Source organism: Heptranchias perlo, chromosome 14 (assembly GCF_035084215.1).
Source record: "Heptranchias perlo isolate sHepPer1 chromosome 14, sHepPer1.hap1, whole genome shotgun sequence".
Classification (NCBI taxonomy): Eukaryota; Metazoa; Chordata; class Chondrichthyes; order Hexanchiformes; family Hexanchidae; genus Heptranchias; species Heptranchias perlo.
In genome coordinates, this window is record NC_090338.1 from 28,243,868 (window position 1) to 28,264,396 (window position 20,529).

The following is a 20,529-nucleotide window of genomic DNA, read 5'->3' on the forward strand; positions in this document are numbered from 1 at the left end:
GGGATAATTTAGTATCAATATTAATCTTGTTTTTCTACCAAGCCTTGGAGCATTTTTGCTGCAGTGCACATCATTTAAAACCACTTTCTCTGTGACATTTACCATCTGTTCAAGAGTTGATTGGAGAAATGAAACACTCCACTGAAGCCTGTCGAGAATGAAGTTTAGTTTGTCTGTAAAAATCAGGCTCTCACAATGTTTGTGTTTAAATGCATTTTGTGGAATGATACTGAGCGATACAGACAAAGAAATAGCAGGTTCAGTCTCTGATCTTTGCTTAGTTAGCTGATCTCAACCAGATTAGCAGTGGGCAAACTATAGCGTAGATTTTCAACTTGCCACCCGGGCGTAAAATGGTATTGTGAATCGGCCACCCATTATAGAAACTACCCAATTCTTCAGTTCCATTGGATCAATGGAAATTAAAATTGGGTGGTATCTGTAACGGACGGACAATCCACAATGCCAGTTTTATGCTTGGGTGGCAAGTTGAAAATTTGCCCCTAAATGTTTCTGTGGCTAGGAAGGGAAGAAAGATCAACCAAAGTTAACCCATTCCTAGTTACTCTATTGAAAGTGTTCCTCCATGGTGTTTAAGGACAAGATTAGGCTCAGCTGTTATGCCTCTCCAGGTTAAGTGCCCTGTCAGCAATTACTATCCAGGCTCATAAATGAAGAATAGCCACTCAGATATAGCACCGGAGGACTGCTGGGGGCCCCCAAGCAATACCCCACCGTGAATCACCACCTTCAGCAGAGCAAATGAGAAAATTGGCAAACAAGGTTACCTTGTAGCCGGCAGGTAGAGTTAGGAAATCAAATGCTTTTTAAAAAAAAACTATTTTTCATTGAAATTATTTATTTACATTTTTATGGTCAGCATGACTTGGGATGATGTCAAAGTAGTGCTTCAGGGAAAGAGTCAACTAAAAGTATATTTGCATCCTATATTGCATTTAAGGGGAAGTTAGATGAACACATGAGGGAGAAAAGAATAGAATTTATGATTATGGGGTTAGATGAAGAAGGATGGGAGGAGGCTCACATGGAGCATAAACACCGGCATAGACTTGTTGGGCTGAATGGCCTGTTTCTTTGCTGTACGTTCTGTGTAATTCTGTATCTGAGAGGGAGAAGATGGAAATCCTCGTTGACTTGTGTACTTGCTTGATCAACAGAACTCATTCTATTCCTGGAGCATATGCAACCGATTAAATAATTTAAATATATGAATCCATTTGAATACTCCAGGATCATTCAAATGTGTGCAGGTGCTCTATAAGCATACATAATGGTTTGTATTGTGCTGAAATGAATTACCTGAGGAGATTAAGCAGGCAGACACTCTACTGTGTTATTTATAAGGAAGTCAGTAGATGACATTGCTGTGGGTACTGACCAGTTTAATGTACGGCATTTAATAATGGAGATATTTTAATGGAACAATGTCAGCAGGTCTTAGTAATTTCTGTTTTATTTAGACTGCATTTAATTTTTCTTAGTAAGGTATTTAGCCTGTAATGACAAGACCCATCAGGAATTTTCCTCCCATAATTTCCCATGTTCTTTGAACAATATTTCTAAACACTATTTGGCTAGTTGCTAAGGGTATGCAACAGTGACTTGATCAGGATCAGACAGGTGTGCCTCAGTTGGGATTTGAATGGAGTGGGGAATAGAATCTATATCCAATTGTGACGTATGTTGATGGTCCAATGTTAAGCGTCAACACAACACCCTGAATGCATCTTTTTGTAATTATACTGGACCTTATTCCAAATAGGGTAATGAGTATCTCAGTATGAATTGTAAGGCAATGATTCAGTCAAGGAAATTAATTTATGACCCTGCAAACCATATCAACGAAATTGAAGTAGTTTATGGTTGTCTGAGCCCCTCAATTTGATTATTTCCTTACATTACGAAAAAGTAGATTGTTTATATATGTTTTGCTATTTTCTTTACAGTTATTTTTTGTACCATTACATTGCTGTTTTCAGTTCAAAATTCTGCATTATGTAGGACCTAAATTCTATTTGGTGAGGATAGAATTAAAAATGTGTTACAGTATCCACATGTTCAGGCTTCAGTCTTCCTCCCAATACTTTTTACCCATGGTCAATGCAAAGGTCAGCTCCTGTAGGCATCTCCGTGCTCCCTGTGAACCAAACTGGCCTCCTGCATAAAATAGTTGGGATAGTGCTGATGCAGGGCAAACAATGAACCGTTCTACCATTGGTGTATGCATTAGAAGTAATAAGTCTGCCCATCATGTGCTCCAAATCTTTCCAAACTGTTGAAAAACATATTGCCAGGATTTGTAGCGTAGGTTAAAAACTGCAGAACACATTTATTAAGAAGTAAGTTCATACAGAAATAAAAAAAAAATCAGTAGATTAGATAGCAGAGTATTATTTTCTTACAGATTTTAATAATGACAGATTTGCTTAGTCCAACAAACCAATTGTTTCACGATACTTTGAGCCCTTTTATTAGAATTCTTAAGCTATGTCTTAGAAATACACAATCCATAGGTGCTTCAAGCTCCCTAGGGTTCCAGAGATCACGCTGCAATGTGGAGCTAAATGGTGGAAAAGTGTGAATTGAAGCAATCACCTCTAGCATCTGTTTTTATTCCTAGCCTGTACTGCCCCTGGAGACAGAACTATACATCCAAAATCAGAGCAAAGACACAATGATAAGAGATAGCCTGTGTAGCATCTTAATTGGCAGTAAGACCCTGGGTTGGCTTTAACCAGGAGATGCTATTCTGACAATGCGCAGCCAGCTAGCTTTTGAAAATTTAAACTTATTTTTGATGGTTCTGGAAGTAAGGATATCAATAGCATCTCTTCGTATATTAACATATCACAAATCTGAGCTGTTTGGCCAACTAGTCTGGATCTGATGAAGGGGCTGTTTATAAATAAACTTTCAAAAAAGCAGATTGACTTCCCCTGCCACCCCCATCTCTCACACACAGTTCAGTATCAAACCCAGACAATGTGTGTATTTTCTCCTTCATGAAGATAACAGAAATCTCTCCCATTAAGCAGTCACTGGAGCCATTTTTAAATTGTTACAGTACTAGGCATAGATAATATCATAGTATGGTACAGCACAGGAGGACGCCATTCGGCCCATTGTGCCAGCTCTTTGAAAGAGCTATCCAATTAGTCCCACTCCCCTGCTCATTCCCCGTCGTCCTCCATATTTTTTCTCTTCAAGTATTTATCCAATTCCCTTTTGAAAGTTAATATTGAATCTGCTTCCACCACTTTCAGGCAGTGCATTCCAGATCATAACAACTCGCTGCCTAAAAAAATGTTTGCTCATGTTGCCTCTGGCTCTTATGCTAATCAGCTTAAATCTGTGTCCTCTGGTTGTCGACCCTTCTGCCACTTGAAACAGTTTCTCCTTATTTACTCTGTCAAAACAGTTCATGATTGTGAACACCCCTATCAAATTTCCCCTTCACCTTCTCTGTTCTAAGGAGATATAAATAAACTATATACATATAACATATAGAGATTCTTATCTGAAACGGGATAGATCCCCTGGTCTATGACATTAATTTTGTTCGCCTCCTCTGTTATTTTCTCCCTTTCCACTCCTCTTCTGAAGGTGATAACCCACACTAGGCTACAGCTCCAAGGTTCGTACCTCACCAGAGTAACCATTCTTATGTAAAGAATCTTACAACACCAGGTTATAGTCCAACAATTTTATTTGAAAATCACAAGCTTTCGGAGATTATCTCCTTCGTCAGGTGAGCTCACCTGACGAAGGAGATAATCTCCGAAAGCTTGTGATTTTCAAGTAAAATTGTTGGACTATAACCTGGTGTTGTAAGATTCTTTACATTTGTCAACCCCAGTCCATCACCGGCATCTCCACATCATAACCATTCTTAATGTGAGAACCCGGACATGAGAGTCAACAGGCATTGAGAGTTAACGACAGTAAAATTCACTACTTTAAAACATTATAACGCAATACTAATAAGCTGGTTCCCTGAGAAAATAATCAAAACTCTTAAAATTATTGAAGGTAATAATTAATAGCCAAATCATTTCTCAGACTAACTTCTTAATTGCCTATTTCCAGAAGTGTGCTGAAATAATAGCATATGGCACCTCTAACCTTTTTAACAGTTTTGATCAATGTCATTGCTTTGTAGTCCTGCTGCCTGACATGCATACAGAGCTCACTGCGGCTTCTGGAAGATGCATATAAATATACTTGTTATTCCAAACCCTGTTATTGAGGTGGATGGGTGGAGGAAGGAATTGATCAGTAACTGTTATCACTGATGAAGGTGTTACTACTAAATCCAGTGATTTAAAAATGTCAGATATGTGTAGCGTGATGGTTTTATGGCTTTTTTTGCACTCTATATATGTGAATATTTCTTAACTGCCAGAGTTGCTGATGATAATTTCCTCATAGACTATTTTGTCATATAAATTACGTCATGTTTTAATACAATACCACAAGCTGCTGGGATGGCGGTGGGGGGAGGGTGGGGTGCTGGAACCATGCTGGATTTCCCTCCTTTCCAGCTCAGTTACTGCCACTTCCCTGGGCTGCCATGTGAAAGGTGGTGGTAGGCTTCAGAATGCAGCGGTAAAGCCCTAGCATTCCTTCAAGTCGGCCCCAAACACGTACCGGCTGAAGGCCTTGGTTTTGATGAGTGAGAGCCTCCTTTCCGATCTTCAGAAACTTTTTCCTCTTTTAAGGTCTCTTGCTACCTCATTTGGTGTTACAGCGTTGTCCCCGCTGCAGCATCGCCACTTTCCGAACGTGCAGTGGCGGGAATACTGCTGGGAGACTGCTGTGTATTTGCATTATGCCCGGATCCAGGAAAATGAGTGTGGGGTTGGGTGGATATGAAGGGACGGGTCAAAGTCCTGTCCTCTAGGAAAATCAGTCCTGAAGAGGAGAATTCTCCTCACAAAATCTCTTTAAGCGCCTCTGAAATAATATGAAGGGATGTTACCATCTACAATTCCAGTGCACCAGACAACAGATGCATATTTATAATAGCATTGTAAGTGTTTATTATGTAGTGATGTCATCTCCAAGTAGCACACCATGTTATCCTTGTATACATCATACCATTCAGCACAGTATTCAGACTTGTGATCATGATCTTTGTTCTGATAGAATTTTTAAAAAGTAAAAAAAAAAATTTGATCCGGTCCCAAAAGCCCAATTCTGTGAGCTTTTTCGTACGAGGGATCAGTTTGTTGCAGAAGTCGTTATTTTCTCCCATGTTATACAGTGTTTCCGTAAGCAGGATGACTGAGCTGCCTGTTTTGTTTTATCCTGTATCCTGTGTAATAATAGTCATCGTGAGCACAAAGAAAAAAAAGTACATTTTGAATTTGTTTGTTTTCCTTTGCAGTAAAGTAACATTTAGATTGAGCCCAAGTTGAGACTGACATATCTAAACTAAAAATATAATTACAAAGAATGTGTGGGGCTTTCAAGTAAAATTGATCTATTTAAATATAACAGGGATGTAATGTGCACAATTCTCTGCTATGCCATGGAGTGGTAGTATATACATTCATGTCTATGAACCCTATATGTTGAGTTACCAATCTTAACCATGCTGCTGTGGGGGAATGGTGACGGAAACCAAGTGCTTTTGTACAGGCAAAGGGGAAAATTGGAAGAGTTACTTCAAGGCTGTTCGTACATCAAATTTCAAAGCAGCAATAATGATGGCTTGTGAGTGCGTTACCACTCATTTCCACTGTTGAACATGGTGCACGACATAGGAGAAGAAAAAAGTGGAGAAACATGTGTTCAAACCTGTATTTTGTCATGTTTGTGGCACAGCAGTTGGGGCATCACTGCTCCATCTGGCATGTATTGTTTTAAAGTTCAACATCCTTCAACATTTTTTTTCCTTTTTTAAATGCCAATAAATTAAACAGACGGCAGCAATTGTCAGAAGTAAAATTTTAGACTGTCTCATCAAATTGTTGTCTTCCCTTCTCTTTGAGTTTTAAAGGTTCTGATTAAAATGTGCTTGGTCATTCTCAGTTCATCTCCCAGGAGATCTCACATCCACATCTCTTTAATGCACTGTAGTTGGCACTAATTCAGTAATCTCACTCAGAGACTCAGAGTTAAGAATAGACAGAATGGGAAATAGGAAAGTCACTGAGTAGTCGTGTGCTTTTCTGAGGTTTTTTGACTTATTTAGGCACAATGTAAGAGAGGGGTGGGTGTGGTGCTCCTCACTGCGACTGGTCTACTTATACCCAGGAATGAGACTGTATAATTCAGAATTTTTAAATGTTATAGTATTTTGTTTCCACTTCATGCTTCCAGTGTCTTTGCTGCACCATGTGCTTTAGGATAAGGTGGGACATAGTCCTGCTGCAATGTCACGATAAAGCCAGTCATTGGGAAATGGGTGAGAGTGACCTGGAGGTGACTGACCCTCCAATTGGCACAGTCTTTAGCCTTTTGATCTTCGATTTTTTTTAATGGAGAGAACTGTAAGAAATGGGATAACAATTTTTAAAGGGCTTTAACATTTTGCATTTGTAATACTCAGTACTGGCTATGTTTAAATTTCTATCATTTGGCAAGTTTTTTGTACTTGTTGAGGTGATATGCCAATGCTACTTTTCTGACACCCAAGCCAGGATTTTCCAATCGGTTCCACCCAATTAACAGACATAAATTAGGCTAACCCGATAGGAAAAATGGGTGAAAAAGAATTGCGTTGGATCAGTATCTATTTTGCATCGCATGCTATTTGCTGTGAGCAGGGAATGCTGGCATGATAAGTGCTCGCCTTATCATGTCTGCACAAAAAAAAGCATGTCAGGCTGATCAACAGTTAGAATACACTGACTTTCCACCCCCACTAAGATCCTATTGATCATATCTCCAGGCCTAGGCATACCTGCTTTGCATTGACTGTGGGGATATATATTAATGGAGTCCAGGCCATCAGAGAGGCAGATACATATAATGTACCATCTGCTGCAAGCATATCTTGCAGAATAGGTCTGGCACATCCAGTGACAGTAACCGTCAACTGCAGCATGAAATGCTGCTCCATTTCCTTGTCTAAGTGAATGGTGCCATGGAATGGCACAAAGGTAACTGTCCTTGCAATTACCTCATGCAACACCAACTCCACTTCCACAGCCATCAAAACGGAGTCAAGTGCTAAGACTGCTTGCCTGCAAATTCATGGCAGCACTTTGGTTTGCATTCCTTTTTATTCTTGCCTTTCACTTCTTAGTCCCCTTCAACCTTGATTTTTCTTGCAAGAGAGTGGAATCCTGCTAAGTTTATGTTGCGTGTAACTTGAGGCTTGAATTTCTGACCCCGTTAACATTTACATCTCTTCAGACACTCTCTCTGGCTTTCTTTGTGACGGTCTGATTCTTGCTGTGCGTGTGTGTCTCTCTTTCTTGCTTTGATGTTTTTCTCTATCGCTGTCATGCTCATTCGTAATTAAAAGCCATGACCAGAATCTCCAAATCACTTCACTGGGCATGGGGAACCATTGGAGTTTGGAATGAAAGGGGTGATGGGGTTGCAGTATTTTGTGTGAGTGAGAAAGTATGCCATGGCACCAAAGACAAGAACTCTGAAATCCTTGAAAATCCTCAATATGCATTTTTTAATGATGTGTATATGTGTACAATAAATAATGTAATATAAAATGTAGCTCCTGTGCTGTACCTACGATGATACTATGAATTTACTGAGTAGGAGAATATGCTGCAGATATTGTCACAGAGCAATGATTTGAAGGTCCATGCAAACGATTCCACCAATCATAATTTTGTGATCTCAAAAGCCCATTGGGGTGAGACAGTGAGCAAAAGCCAAGAACTCCCCTCTCTTCCAATGACCAGTTACAGAGCAGATTTAACCAAGGCCTTGCTGCTCCAACAGCCATCAAATAGTGGGTGACATGGGAAGAGCTAGAGAAAATTTTTTCATATACTACAAAATATTCAAGTAGAAGGAAATGTTAAGATTTCCATCAAGAGTGTTATAACAACTTACATTTATATAGCGTCTTTAACATAGTAAAACGTCCCAAGGCGCTTCATAGGCGCATTATTAAACAAAATTTGACACTGGGCCACATATGGAGATATTAGTTCAGGTGACCAAAAGCTTGGTCAAAGAGGTAGATTTTAAGGAGCGTCTTAAAGAGGCGGAGAGGTTTAGGGAGAGAATTCCAGAGCTTAGGGCCTAGGCAGCTGAAGACACGGCCGCCAAAGGTGAAGTGATTAAAATCGAGGTTGCGCAAGAGGCAAGAATTGGAGGAGCGCAAAGATTTCAGAGGGTTGTAAGAGCTGGAGGAGGTTACAGAGATAGGGAGGGGCGAGGCCATGGAGGGATTTGAAAACAAGGATGAGAATTTTAAAATTGAGGCATTCCTGGACCGGGAGCCAATATTTTATAAAACCATATTTTTGAGCCATTTGGCCTGTCTTTCTTAGTGAAGTATTTCCTGTTATGATTTTTGAATTTTGTCTCAATAATTGCCTTCCTAATGTCGGTATTTTTGTCACAAGCTGGCCTTCGTATTTCATCTTGTATTGCTTCAGCTGTCAATACCAATCTTGCAGATGTTTTTCATTTCCATGGCCAGCAGCTGACAAAGGGAACTGAAACTATCATAGCTCTATATAAGAAGTCCTCTCAGGTATGACAGCTAAGATGTTCATTTTATGTAGTAATACTGACAGAAAAGACAGGGTGTGAAATTTATTTTTTAGCTCCTAGCCAAGGTAGACAGGCTGGCTGCTAGGTAGGTTTTATAGTCAGTTGTTGAACATTGCATATACTACATGGTATTGTGCCTGCCCATACACCTAGCTCTCTCCCCTTCGTTATTGCAGATTTGGTCACACTGAGTAATTGAAGAGAAAATTACACAGCTTTCTTTTTCAAGTTTTTTTCCTCAACCATTTCCTTCACTCCTCCCTCTCTCCATTCTTGAAAGTGGTTCCTCCTTGCTAAAGTACACCTCTGAGTGAAAATCATCATCTTGTACCTCAGCCAAGTATGTGAGCTTTGATGGTGAATGTTGGTCATTCAGTTGTAGGGTGCATCACAGTTGAGCCAAATCCTGTCCTTTCCTGATGTCCACACTAGGGTTGTTGGATAGTAGTTAGGACCAGGAATCATAGATGATTATCCTCTCGCTATCCTTGAGGTTTAGCATCTCCATTGCTACCCCGCTTGAGATCAATTAACTCAGCACACATTCGAGCTAGGGATCCCCCTGTCCTGTATGCCTCAGCTGGACACATTTGCTGAGCCGCCAGGGGAATGGCTAAAGCACAGAGCTTTCACTTCACAAATACACTTCTCTCTATACTATGATTTTAAAAAAAAGTTGGTATCCTCTTAAAATATTATGTTATTGCTGAGAAAAATGAATTGTTTTCGTGAACCCCTTCTATTTGCCTTTGACTCTTCCTCTATCTTTATAATTTTGTTCCTTTTAATCTTTTGGGCTTTCATCTTAGTTTAAACCCTATTGGGAGTACTCTTCTGATTTAGATTAAAGGAGTGACTCTCTCTGACTGCCTTGTGTGTCTTTCTCACCCTCTGCTGGGTAGATACCCGTCACCTACTTGGTCTCCCTGCCTGTTCTTAGTTTTCTCTGCTTATTTTCTACTGTGTATATTTCTTCCTTTTTTTCCACATGCTATGCAGTAAGTTACAATTTGACAGAATAAAGAAAAAGTAAAAAGAAACATAAAAATATAGGGAATGGCTATACCAGTCTGAATTTTCTGTTGTCAAGTTTGCTTTTCAGAATTCGATATGTGTAGGTAGGTTGCAGCATTGGCCTGATTATACTTTGGAGTACTTAACACCTGTTTGTGCAGCTGTTCAAGTATCATACTATATCATATGTACGGGTTCAATATATCCACTCAGACTAAATGCTTGGTTTTGTCTTTTGATTGTTATGCAAGTTTAATTAGTTCAGTTAGATACCTAGATTTTCATACACCTATTCCCAGTTAAACTGCTGAAGGTTTTATGGGCAGTCTTACTGGAGAGCTGTTGTCACATCGACAAAGGATGTCCAACCTTTTGTAGCAGGGAGGTAGACCTATGTACCACAACCATAGATGTTCCTGGCATAGAAGGAGGCCATTTGGTCCATAGTGTCTGCCAACTCTTTGCTACAGAAATACAAAATTAGTTAATTGGCCATTGTATCATTAAATGGTTTTTGGATCAAACAAAGTCATAACTAAACACAATTCCATCTACTTTGGAATGTGGAATTTTTGCACGGAACCATTCCCAACTCAGCATTGCCATCTCTAGTGATTCAATGGAAAATTCCTGTGATTGTGGGCATTTTACTTTTTAAAATGCACATGATACAAGAGAGAAATTTTAATATTTCAATTTTAAATTTTGCATCATCTAGAAGCGTTGAAGCTAAGTAGTTATAAAAATCATGAGTGGTGGAAACCTGTGTGCACTGATACATATGAAAATTCTCTGGTTGTTTGTTCCCCATTCATGTTTTTGCTCCCCACTTGGTTTCACAGCTACAGCAGCTGCTCTGCATCACCCACCATCCACTGTCTGCCTTCTGCCACCCACTCTACATTCTTTTCTTTCTATGTTTCCGGCTCAGTAGTATTTGTTTTGTGCTGTTTTGAATTTTCCAGGGCTGGAAGATTGGGTAAGTCTGCTCCTTCGTTAGTGGAAAGAGGCTGATCCCTCAATGGTGATTTAGATCCTAAATCCACTAATGAATGAGTTGCCTTTTCTAGTCCTCCAGGCCCAAGTTCAAAAAGCTGAAACCAACAGCAGAACAAATATGAGCAAGCCAGCAAAAGACTTACTCGGAGTTTGCAAGCTGCATGTGGCCGTGGCTATAGTTTGGACAACACCGATATCGACCATTCCTTATTGCTAGGCTTATGTTCTTACAATCTTTTTTTTAAAAAAAATGTTGTTTCATTGAGGTCACAATGTTGAATATATTGGTGCTATGCCCATGATTTTTAAAAAGTTTAATTTTTGCTAGTTTCATAAACCAAAACCTTGTGGAGTACAAGCTTGACTTTTTATTTTAACTGAATTGTTGGAATCTTGCACCCAAATATCTATATCATCAGTATCCATTATACACATGCAGCAGAAGTGCGCACACAGACACTGAAGTATTAGCTGTTTAGGTTTTACCAAAATCAAACACCCTCTTGCAAAACCCTAGATCATTTAAAAGACTATTATAAAGTTCAGCAGGCATGTCTAACAGTCTTTAATTTATGTTTTTGGTTTATTTATCAAATTAATGGATTTTTTTTCTCCCCTTCCTCATAATTTTTACAGCTTCCTGCAGATCTTTCCAAGATGCACCTCACAGACAATCCACATCCACAGGTGACACATGTCCCTTCCAGCCAGTCCGGGTGCAGTATTGCCAGTGACTCTGGGAGCAGCAGCCTGTCGGATATCTATCAGGTAAAGTTACAATGAGGAGAAACATTATAATTATTAATTTTTTTAGTAATTATTCATACAAACACACACCACAAAGCAACAATTTGCATTTATAAAACACCTTTAACATAAAAATGTCCCAAGGCACTTCATAGATAGGTATATGGAAAATGGATGCTGAGCCAGAAAAGGAGAGATTAAGAGGGTTGACCAAAAGCTTGGTCAAGGAGACAAGTTTTTAAAGGAAGGGAGAGGTGTGTAGAGGCAGAGGAGTTTAGGGAGGGAGTTCCAGAGAGCAGGACCAAGCTCGTTGAAGGCTCTGCTTACTCTAGTGGGGTGAAAGGATGGGGGATGCACAAAAAACCAGAGTCAGAAATATAGAGTTCAGGGTTGAATAGAGGACTGGAGAAGATTACAGATTACGGTCGGATCAGGTCAAAAGGGATTTAAAGACCAGGATTAGGAATTAAACTTGAAGCTTGGAGAATGGGGAGCCAATGTAGGACACTGAGGTCTGGAGTGATGGATGAGCGAGACTTAGTGCAGGACAGGACACGTGCCAGTAGAGTCTAGGTCAAATTAGAGATTATGAAGGGACAAGGATGGGAAGTCAGCAAGGAGTAGTCGAGTCTGGAGGGGATGAAAGCATGTATAAAGGTTTTAATGGTGGGAGGTGGGAGCTAGGGGCAGAGGCAGGACTAAGTAGTCTTTATGATGGAAAAGATATGGGATCTGAAGCTCAGCTTGGAGTTCAACAGGGCTCCTAGGCCATAAACAGTCTGGTTCAACCTATGAGAGTGGCCAGAGAGAGGGATGTTATCAGTGGCAAGAGAGCGAAGTTTATGGCGGGTGCTGAGGGCAATGGCTTTAGTCTTCCCAGTGTTGAGTTGGAGGAAAGTAAAACTCATGGCAACACAAAGCAAAGAATCATTATATCACAGACAGATTTTGCAGGTGTCAGTATACATACTTGATCTCCTGTACTTCATTGTATCTGTTAGTTACCTTGGGCAGAAACCCACTGAAAATGAACTATTGAGCTTAACTGGGATATCTTGTATAATGTATGCATATGTTAGTTAATAAAAGTCAAAACTGTACTAGGATACCATCTTTATTATTTAATTTTAAACTTTCTTTGTGAAATTGTTCCTCATCAAGATGTGTAGGATTAGTGCTGGCTATTGGAACACTTTCAATTTCAGGCACCTGGGGCATGATTTTAGCAGGAATTGAGTGGGTGGGTAGACGCTCATGTGGGGAACCCGGAAGCGAATTAAGTGCGTCGGAATCGGTGATTGCAACTCAATTAAAGGCAATTAATTTTGCTTCCGGGTTTCCTGTGCGACAGCCAGCCAGATTGACAAGCTAGCTGCCTGTCTGGAGGAATGCAGCCGGGAATTGGATAGGAGGGGGGGCAGAGATCATGGGCTGGGTGGGGCGGGGGGCTGTGGAGAAGATCGCGGGCTGGGAGGTGATCGGAGCCACGCAGAAGATCGGAGCCATGCAGGGGCATCGGATGTCAGGGGGCTTTCGGATATGGTGTGGGGGGAGGATCGGCCAATAACGGGAGTCCGATCACGGCAGGTAAGCTTGTTGGGCCTGGGGGAAGCCTGCTCCTCCTGGCCTGCAAGCAGTGCTATAAAACCACTTACCTCGTGGATCCGGCCTTTCTTGCCTCCTTTTACCTGGCGTGATTCAAGAGCCAGGGGAAAACCGTCCTGGAGGCGTTAAATTTAAAGGTGAGTAACAGTCAATAAAAAAACTTATCATAACTATTTCAACGAGGTAAATTGCCCCGTTAACGACCCACCCGCCGGTATTAAGTGGGGACGGGACTTACGGGTTTTGGCTGCGTGCATGCATCCAAACGTGCCCACATTAAACTCTGAAGTGGGCGCATTGGAGCCGGGTTGCGGTCGCACTTGAAAAACCAGGGATTTTGACCACCAACCCGCCCCCAGCCCACCTGTTTTTTGGGGTTAAAATTCCTCCCCCCCCCACCCCCACCCCGTGTCAATACTACCAGTCAGGTACAGCACAGTTAGGTCCAGAGTAAAGCTCCCTCTACTCAGCCCTAACCTCAGAAGAGCTCTCTTCCCACACTGGTGTAACATTTTTCCATTTCCCATGATAGCCATTGTATGATCTCATTGAAATAACCAGCTTGTGCCAATTCAGGAAAGTTTTTTTGCTATTGGATTGCACAAACCCATTTCTTTTAGGACCCTTACAGCCAGTAGGCAGCAGAAGGTTTTCATTCCTTCAGCATGTTAACAATTGGGGTACAAAAGTATGCCCTACCATTTGAAACTTGCAGTACCATTGTGAAGCTTCTATTGTACTGTGTTTTGTTCTCTTTCAGGATTACAGTTTTATGTACTATAGAGTGTTGTCTTCTAATGGAGAGAACCAAGTACAAGTGTTTAAATTAAACCCGCAAAACTGGTCATACTTTTAGAATAATCTAATATTTCTGAAACCTGTTGATTGCAAATTTAAAGGTAGAGGAGGATTTTATTTCTAGCTGGATATACAGAAGCAAATATTTGTTGAAATTTTAGCTTAAAATAATAAATTTGGCAGTTATTTTGGGCTGAGGCAGAAGACTTTTATCCTATTTTGAAGAAAGTTGATTTTGACAGTGCATCATAATTACTGACATTCTTCTGACCAATGTTTAAATGTGTTTTATTTAAAATGTCAACTTGAAATTTGATGAAATAATGCATTGCTGGCTTAAAGAATCTAAAATACCACTGTAACCTTTAGAATTATGCCCTAACATTAGCTATAATACCACATTTGGACAGAGGTTTCTGATTTGTGATCTTTTGTTAACCAAGATAGCTTATTGATTCAAAGCTTTTAAATACTTCAGGTGATGCCATGTTCTGGCATGTATCCAGTGGCTTTACTCTGAATATTATCACCTGCAGCTTGCTTTCATTCTTTAGTATTAAAGTAATGAATTTGTGGTATGCTCCCGTGTACTCAATTCTAGGGAACTGAATGATAGTGTGTTACCTAATGGACTGTATGCATGATACTGATAGTGAGAAATGGTGCCAATAGGGGTCACTTGCTAAGTAGCAGTGCACTTTTGTAACAGTTTGTGTTGGACTGGTTTCCTGAATCATGTTGGGTGGAACTTGACTTCTAGGGAAGCAAGAACCCACCATTTATATTATCACTAACTTGATTGAGTTTTTTGATGAGGTAACAGAGAGGGTTGACGAGGGCAATGCAGTTGATGTTGTGTATATGGACTTTCAAAAGGCGTTTGATAAAGTGCCACGTAATAGGCTTGTCAGCAAAATTGAAGCCCATGGAACAAAAGGGGCAGTGGCACCATGGATACAAAAGTGGCTAAGTGACGGGAAACAGAGAGTAGTGGTGAACGGTTGTTTTTCGGACTGGAGGTAAGTATACAGTGGTGTTCCCCAGGGGTCGGTGCTAGGACCACTTTTTTTGATATATATTAATGACTTGGACTCTGGTGTATAGGGCATAATTTCAAAATTTGCAGATGACATAAAACTTGGAAGTGTAGTAAACAGTGAGAAGGCTAGTAATAGACTTCAAGAGGACATAGGCTGGTGGAATGGGCGGACACATGGCAGATGAAATTTAACGCAGGCAAGTGCGAAGTGATACATTTTGGCAGGAAGAAAGAGGAGAGGCAATATAAACTAAATGGTACAATTCTAAAGGGGGTGCAGGAACAGACACACTTGGTGGTATATGTGCAAACATCTTTGAAGGTGGCAAGACAGGTTGAGAAAGTGGTTAAAAAAGCCTACGGGATCCTGGGCTTTATAAATAGCGGCAGAGTACAAAAGCAAGGACGTTACGTTGAATCTTTATAAAATACTGATTTGGCCACAACTGCAGTATTGTGTCCAATTCTGGGCACTGCACTTTAGGAGGGATGTGAAGGCCTTAGAGAGGATGCAGAAAAGATTCACTAAAATGGTTCCAGGGATAAGGGACTTCAGTTACGTGGATGGACAGGAGAAGCTGGGGTTGTTCCCCTTGGGACAGAGAAGGTTGAGAGGAGATTTGATAGAAGTGTTCAAAGTCATGAAGGGTTTAGATAAATTAAATAAAGAGAAACTGTACCCATTGGCGGGAAGGTCGAGAACCAGAGGACACAGATTTATGGTGAATGGCAAAAGAACCAAAGGCGAAATGAGGAAAAACTTTTTTACGCAGCAAGTAGTTATGATCTGGAATGTGCTGCCTAAAAGGGTGGTGGAAGCAGATTCAATTGTGGCTTTCAAAAAGGAATTGGATAAATACTTGAAGGGAAAAGATTTGCAGGGCTATGGGGGAATGGGACTAACTGGATTGCTGTAACCATTCTGTGATTCTATACTTTTAAATTGCATAATTTTTTAGAAAATTTAAAAAAAATGATACATGCCATGGTAGTTTTCAGAATTCTTTTGTATAAATAGAATCTTCACTCAAGATGAATGCATCACCTTTTCTGTCTGTCCAACAACCAAGATGAATGCATGAAAGGAAGTCACACATGTAATTCTACAGTGGACTTGGTTACAATGACCATTTGGGGCAAGTCCATGTTTTGAGCATTACAACCGACATTTGAGGCTGCCTTATGTTGTTCTACTTAAAAGTCCTTTGACCCCACAACAGTCTTTCATAATCGGTATATACACACTCATCTCATCATCTTTTTTGAATTCTAATTTTAAACAGAAGTGTACACAAAGTATAAGTGGAGCCCATTGTTAAACCTAAACCACCTGGTTACACTAAATCTTAACAACATGTGCTTTGGTCGCTGGATAGTAAAGCATCTTTTTCCGAATTTCTTCCAAGGCTGGGCAGGCGGGTGCAACAGAGAACCAGAATTTAGGCTGTGAGCCACTCAGAGCTTCATTTAAAAAGGTCTTTCGAGTGGTATTGTACCTCCAGTCATAGCCTGTTGTTCTAGCGCAGGATAGAATTTCATAACTCATTCACAGAATAAGCTGCAAAATTCTTTTCCATGTTACCATAATAGACAGTGGTATTATTCTGACCAATATAATTGACATGCACTAATCATCCATTGCCAAGCTTTGCCTCTGCCTCCCCTTCCTTTCTCCCTTCCCTCCACGACCCTATTGTGGACAATTGCATTGATATCGTGGTTTTGACTGAAACTTGTCTCATGGAATGAAACACTTTGCTCCTTACTGAAATCTCCCTGCCTGGCTGTATTTTCCAGCACCTGCCCTGCCCAACCCCCCACCGAGGCCCTTATCACCAAATCATACCTCGGTCTCTCCCACTACTCCTCCAGCATCTCCTTCTGATTTGAGTAGCTCATCTTGTTCCACCCCTCTTGCTTCTCCTTTAAAATCCTTGTTTTCTCTTACTCCTCAATCCCATTCTGAGTTTTTCCCAGCAATATCTGCCCTCAGCCTCTGCATTGAGAGACGCCTCATCCATGGTAATTTCAATCTCCATCTCAACTCAGCAGCTTGAATCCTGAAAGACAATCCCTCCCAACCCAATGAGCCGTTGTTTTAATGTTGCATTGCATAATACAGTTGGGGACATGAGCTCATGGCTTTGTTTTGCCATCTGCATTGGATAACTGTGTTTAACATGTGGTTCAGGTACCTTGAATTATTTAAAACAAAATTGAAAAAGTTCCTGTTTTGTAATGCTGAGTCAACGAAATGATGAATTAGAAGTTCAAAAAGGGATTGCAGTGGGACAAAGCCAGTAACTGTTCTGACATGCTAACGTTTGCAATGCATTTTTTTGTGGTGGGTTTTGTTCTTGTTGAGATGGGGAAAACTTTCCCACTGCTTTTGCACCTAATGCCGCAGGCTAAATGTTCCAGCTCAGTTACAACACAGGTTTGATGCAATATAAAGCTCCTTCTGCTGTGCCTAAGGTCATGTGTTAACTCCCAACTACAGAAGAGCATTTCCTACTGCACTAATGTGACATTTCAGTTTCACAGAGCAGCTAGTTTTATGCCTCTCTGAATGAGATTGCCAATTTATTGCCAATTGTTGCTGACATTTTAGACATTTGTTGTGCTGTGAACCTGCGTGACTGCCTAAGTGCATTTTACACAGGACAGCCAGTGTTGAAAGGAGACTTTAATTCCATCAGTCTGGGGCTGCGTCCAAACCCAAGTCCCAGATATGAAAGGACCGTAGAAGAAATTTTCTACTTCTGTGATCCTGGTGCATGCTGGAAATGCATAGTACACCTACAGTCTGTAATTTTTCATCCATTAAAATTACTGAACAGAAAAATATCACAGGCTAGCGTGCACCATTTCCTCTTATGTGCTCCAGGCATGTGCCAGGAGCACCAAAGCGGAATGTTTCCCATTATGTTCTAACCTGTTGCACTCCATGTAGAAAAGATGCTGAAAAGATATACTCTGAAGGACATTATTTTAAAGTACAAGTCTAAATGCAAATTATCTGTGTTTATAATTGGCAGTGGCCGATATAATGAAAAAAATAGTTATTTCAGGGGAAATCCATCTTAAAATTGGGCTAGCTAATTTACTTGACAAGTGTAGCTAACTAATTGTTTGAAGGTCTTCCTGGACAGCACAATTGGTGAAATGCACCATGTGATGAGTTACTGATCCATAGAGATATGACGTTTATTTCCTGGTCTGTGCTGAGTTAGCTGGTCGCTGCATGGCAGTGGAGGGCTTCAGTTGGTCTTGGCTTTCCCAAGTTATGGAATGGAAAAATCAGTCAGATTTCTGCTCCTAACTCTGCTGGAAAGTACTTGTGAGTGAGGACAGATTTTGGCTTGAATTTGATACTCACTATTGTAAGCTAGCTTGCTGAACGCTCCAGGCTTGCGCGTCAAGAATGGCTATTTGAATGAAGTATTAGAGGGTCACTGGTACCCACAAAACTACACCCACAGCCTTCAGAAGAAGAGAAAAAAAAGTCTCATTATTAAGGTAGCATTTAAAATTCCAAAGAAGCATTTAAGATCCTCATTTATTTTATGAGGAGAAGTTTGGTGTGTGTTGATGACATCACAGTGGTGCTGGCCAGGAGATTTCTGAACCTGACCATGTGCGCTAACTGACAAAATTTTACATTAGATGCAAAAAGATTGTGGAATTGAATTCTTTCATCCCTCCTGCTGATAAGGATACTTGATTTTGGCTCCTTCAGTAAGCCTAATGATTATTGTGCTCCTCTGTTCAGGTGACAGAATGCACTCCAAATCAGGCAAGGATGGTCAAGGCTGTTAGTTTTTTAACATCCTGTTGTATGAAAAATTAAATGGCCACGCAACTCATCACTGTACGAACAGTTAATCAAGCTGGAATGTTGACCACAACTAGAAACTTCAGTAATGCAGATTATCATATATACAAATACTGAGGACAATGCTCTTCTTAAAAATGACCGTAAGGGCACTAACATAGATGAACTGCTGACTCCTGGCTCTAAAGGCAGAGGCCACCTTGCAACAATTATATTCAGGTACAGGGCACTCCACTTGTTTTCCTTGTTCTATCAGTATATGTCACTGACAATATGAGTATGAAAGATTTTCATTTTCATTGCCATTTCTTGTTGACTTTTGAATATTACTGTTTAGCCAGTGATACTGGATTTCAACTTTGGCTTGTAGTGGCTTGGAGGAGTCCTTGATTCTGAGGGAACTGAATTAATATTGGTTTGACACCACCATTAACTCAAAAGAGCTATAGCTATTATGTTAATTCAGTTCCCTTGTACCACTGGTGTCAGCAACTTCTTCAAGCCATGTCATCAGTATTCACTGTTTTAAAAATCAACAGAAATGACAGAAAAAAATCAAAGTGATGTCAAAATCCATATTGGTTCTGATGTTTCTAAGGAAGCTGAACTCACATCATTAACCTAGGGCTTTCTAGGTTCACTCTGCTTGTGTTAATTCAATACTGTCAGGGTTAAAACTCCTCTGAGGTGTTCCTCCAAAAATCGAAAGGATGTCAAAGATGCTAATTCCACTAACTGGTTGATTTTTAAGTGATGGTGAGACTTGTACTTAAAATTAAATCTTGCTTTAATTTTTTTCTAACCAATTTATTTGCTTTTTTAAATGATTAAATCCCAAAGATCATTGTATCATTGACAAATGTTAAAAATTTAATTGCCAAGCAAACTCCAGTGTTGGTGTTAAAGTTCCGTGCTGCAGTTTATGAAGATTCTAATTATGGATGGCTTGGATTGGCTTCCTGTTGTTTTGGATGGTAGCGATGAGATCAAGTTCCTCTCATCCCAGCTGTATGCCTCTCCTAAAGGTTAAGCAGGAAAAGAGCATCCTCTTGCCCTGCTGAGAAAGGGATAAACGGAAACCAACTGTTGTAGGGGTAGCCCTGCACAGATCGGATGCAAGATTTAAAAAAATAAATAAAAACAAATGGAGAGTATTTATTGCAGCAGAATGGAAATAGTTTTCTCGTCAATGGGGGAATAAAGTTTGCAATAGACATTGATATTTCTGGGAGGGTCAATACAACTCACATTGCCAGCCTGCATATCCTGTATGCAGTACCATTTCTGTGCTTAAGGCTGCCAGTAATTGTCCCCGAGTGCAGTGCAATTTCCTGTAATTGTAAAGGGTTATCTAGCTCTTTCTTGTAGTTGTGTAAATGATGAAGACTGGCTCTGAGGCTGCTTTCAGTATTGATCCAAAACTCTTAATTATTAATGCAGTCATCCTCTTATATAACAAATATATGATTACAGGGGGTTGCTTTGCTTACTTCTGCAAAACATTTAGCTGGCATTCATGTGAGTCAGTGCTCATTCTTCATTTGCTACCCCAATTGAAACTATGAATATAAACTAATTTATTACAGCTTCTAGATGTCCACAGATGGGACTTTATTTTCGGTCAGTCAGGTGTCTAACATGCAAGGAAATCAAGTTTAAGGACCACCAAACCAAGCTACTGAGAAATTTAAGCAGTTAGAGTTCCTGTTTGCCCAATATGGAATGCACACTCTCCGCATCTACCCAAGTCAAGACAATTCATCTGCAGGTTGGT

The 20,529-nt window shown here is 40.3% G+C and overlaps 1 protein-coding gene across 7 annotated transcripts in view; it reads left to right on the forward strand.

The window, feature by feature from the left end:
* Positions 1-20,529, forward strand: part of rapgef6 (Rap guanine nucleotide exchange factor (GEF) 6) — a 342,757-nt gene that overhangs the window by 230,756 nt on the left and 91,472 nt on the right. For all 7 annotated transcript variants that reach the window (XM_067996162.1, XM_067996163.1, XM_067996168.1 and 4 more), the window contains one exon: positions 11,368-11,499. In XM_067996162.1, the coding sequence (XP_067852263.1) occupies positions 11,368-11,499 (132 nt within the window). The remainder of the gene's footprint in view (positions 1-11,367; positions 11,500-20,529) is intronic.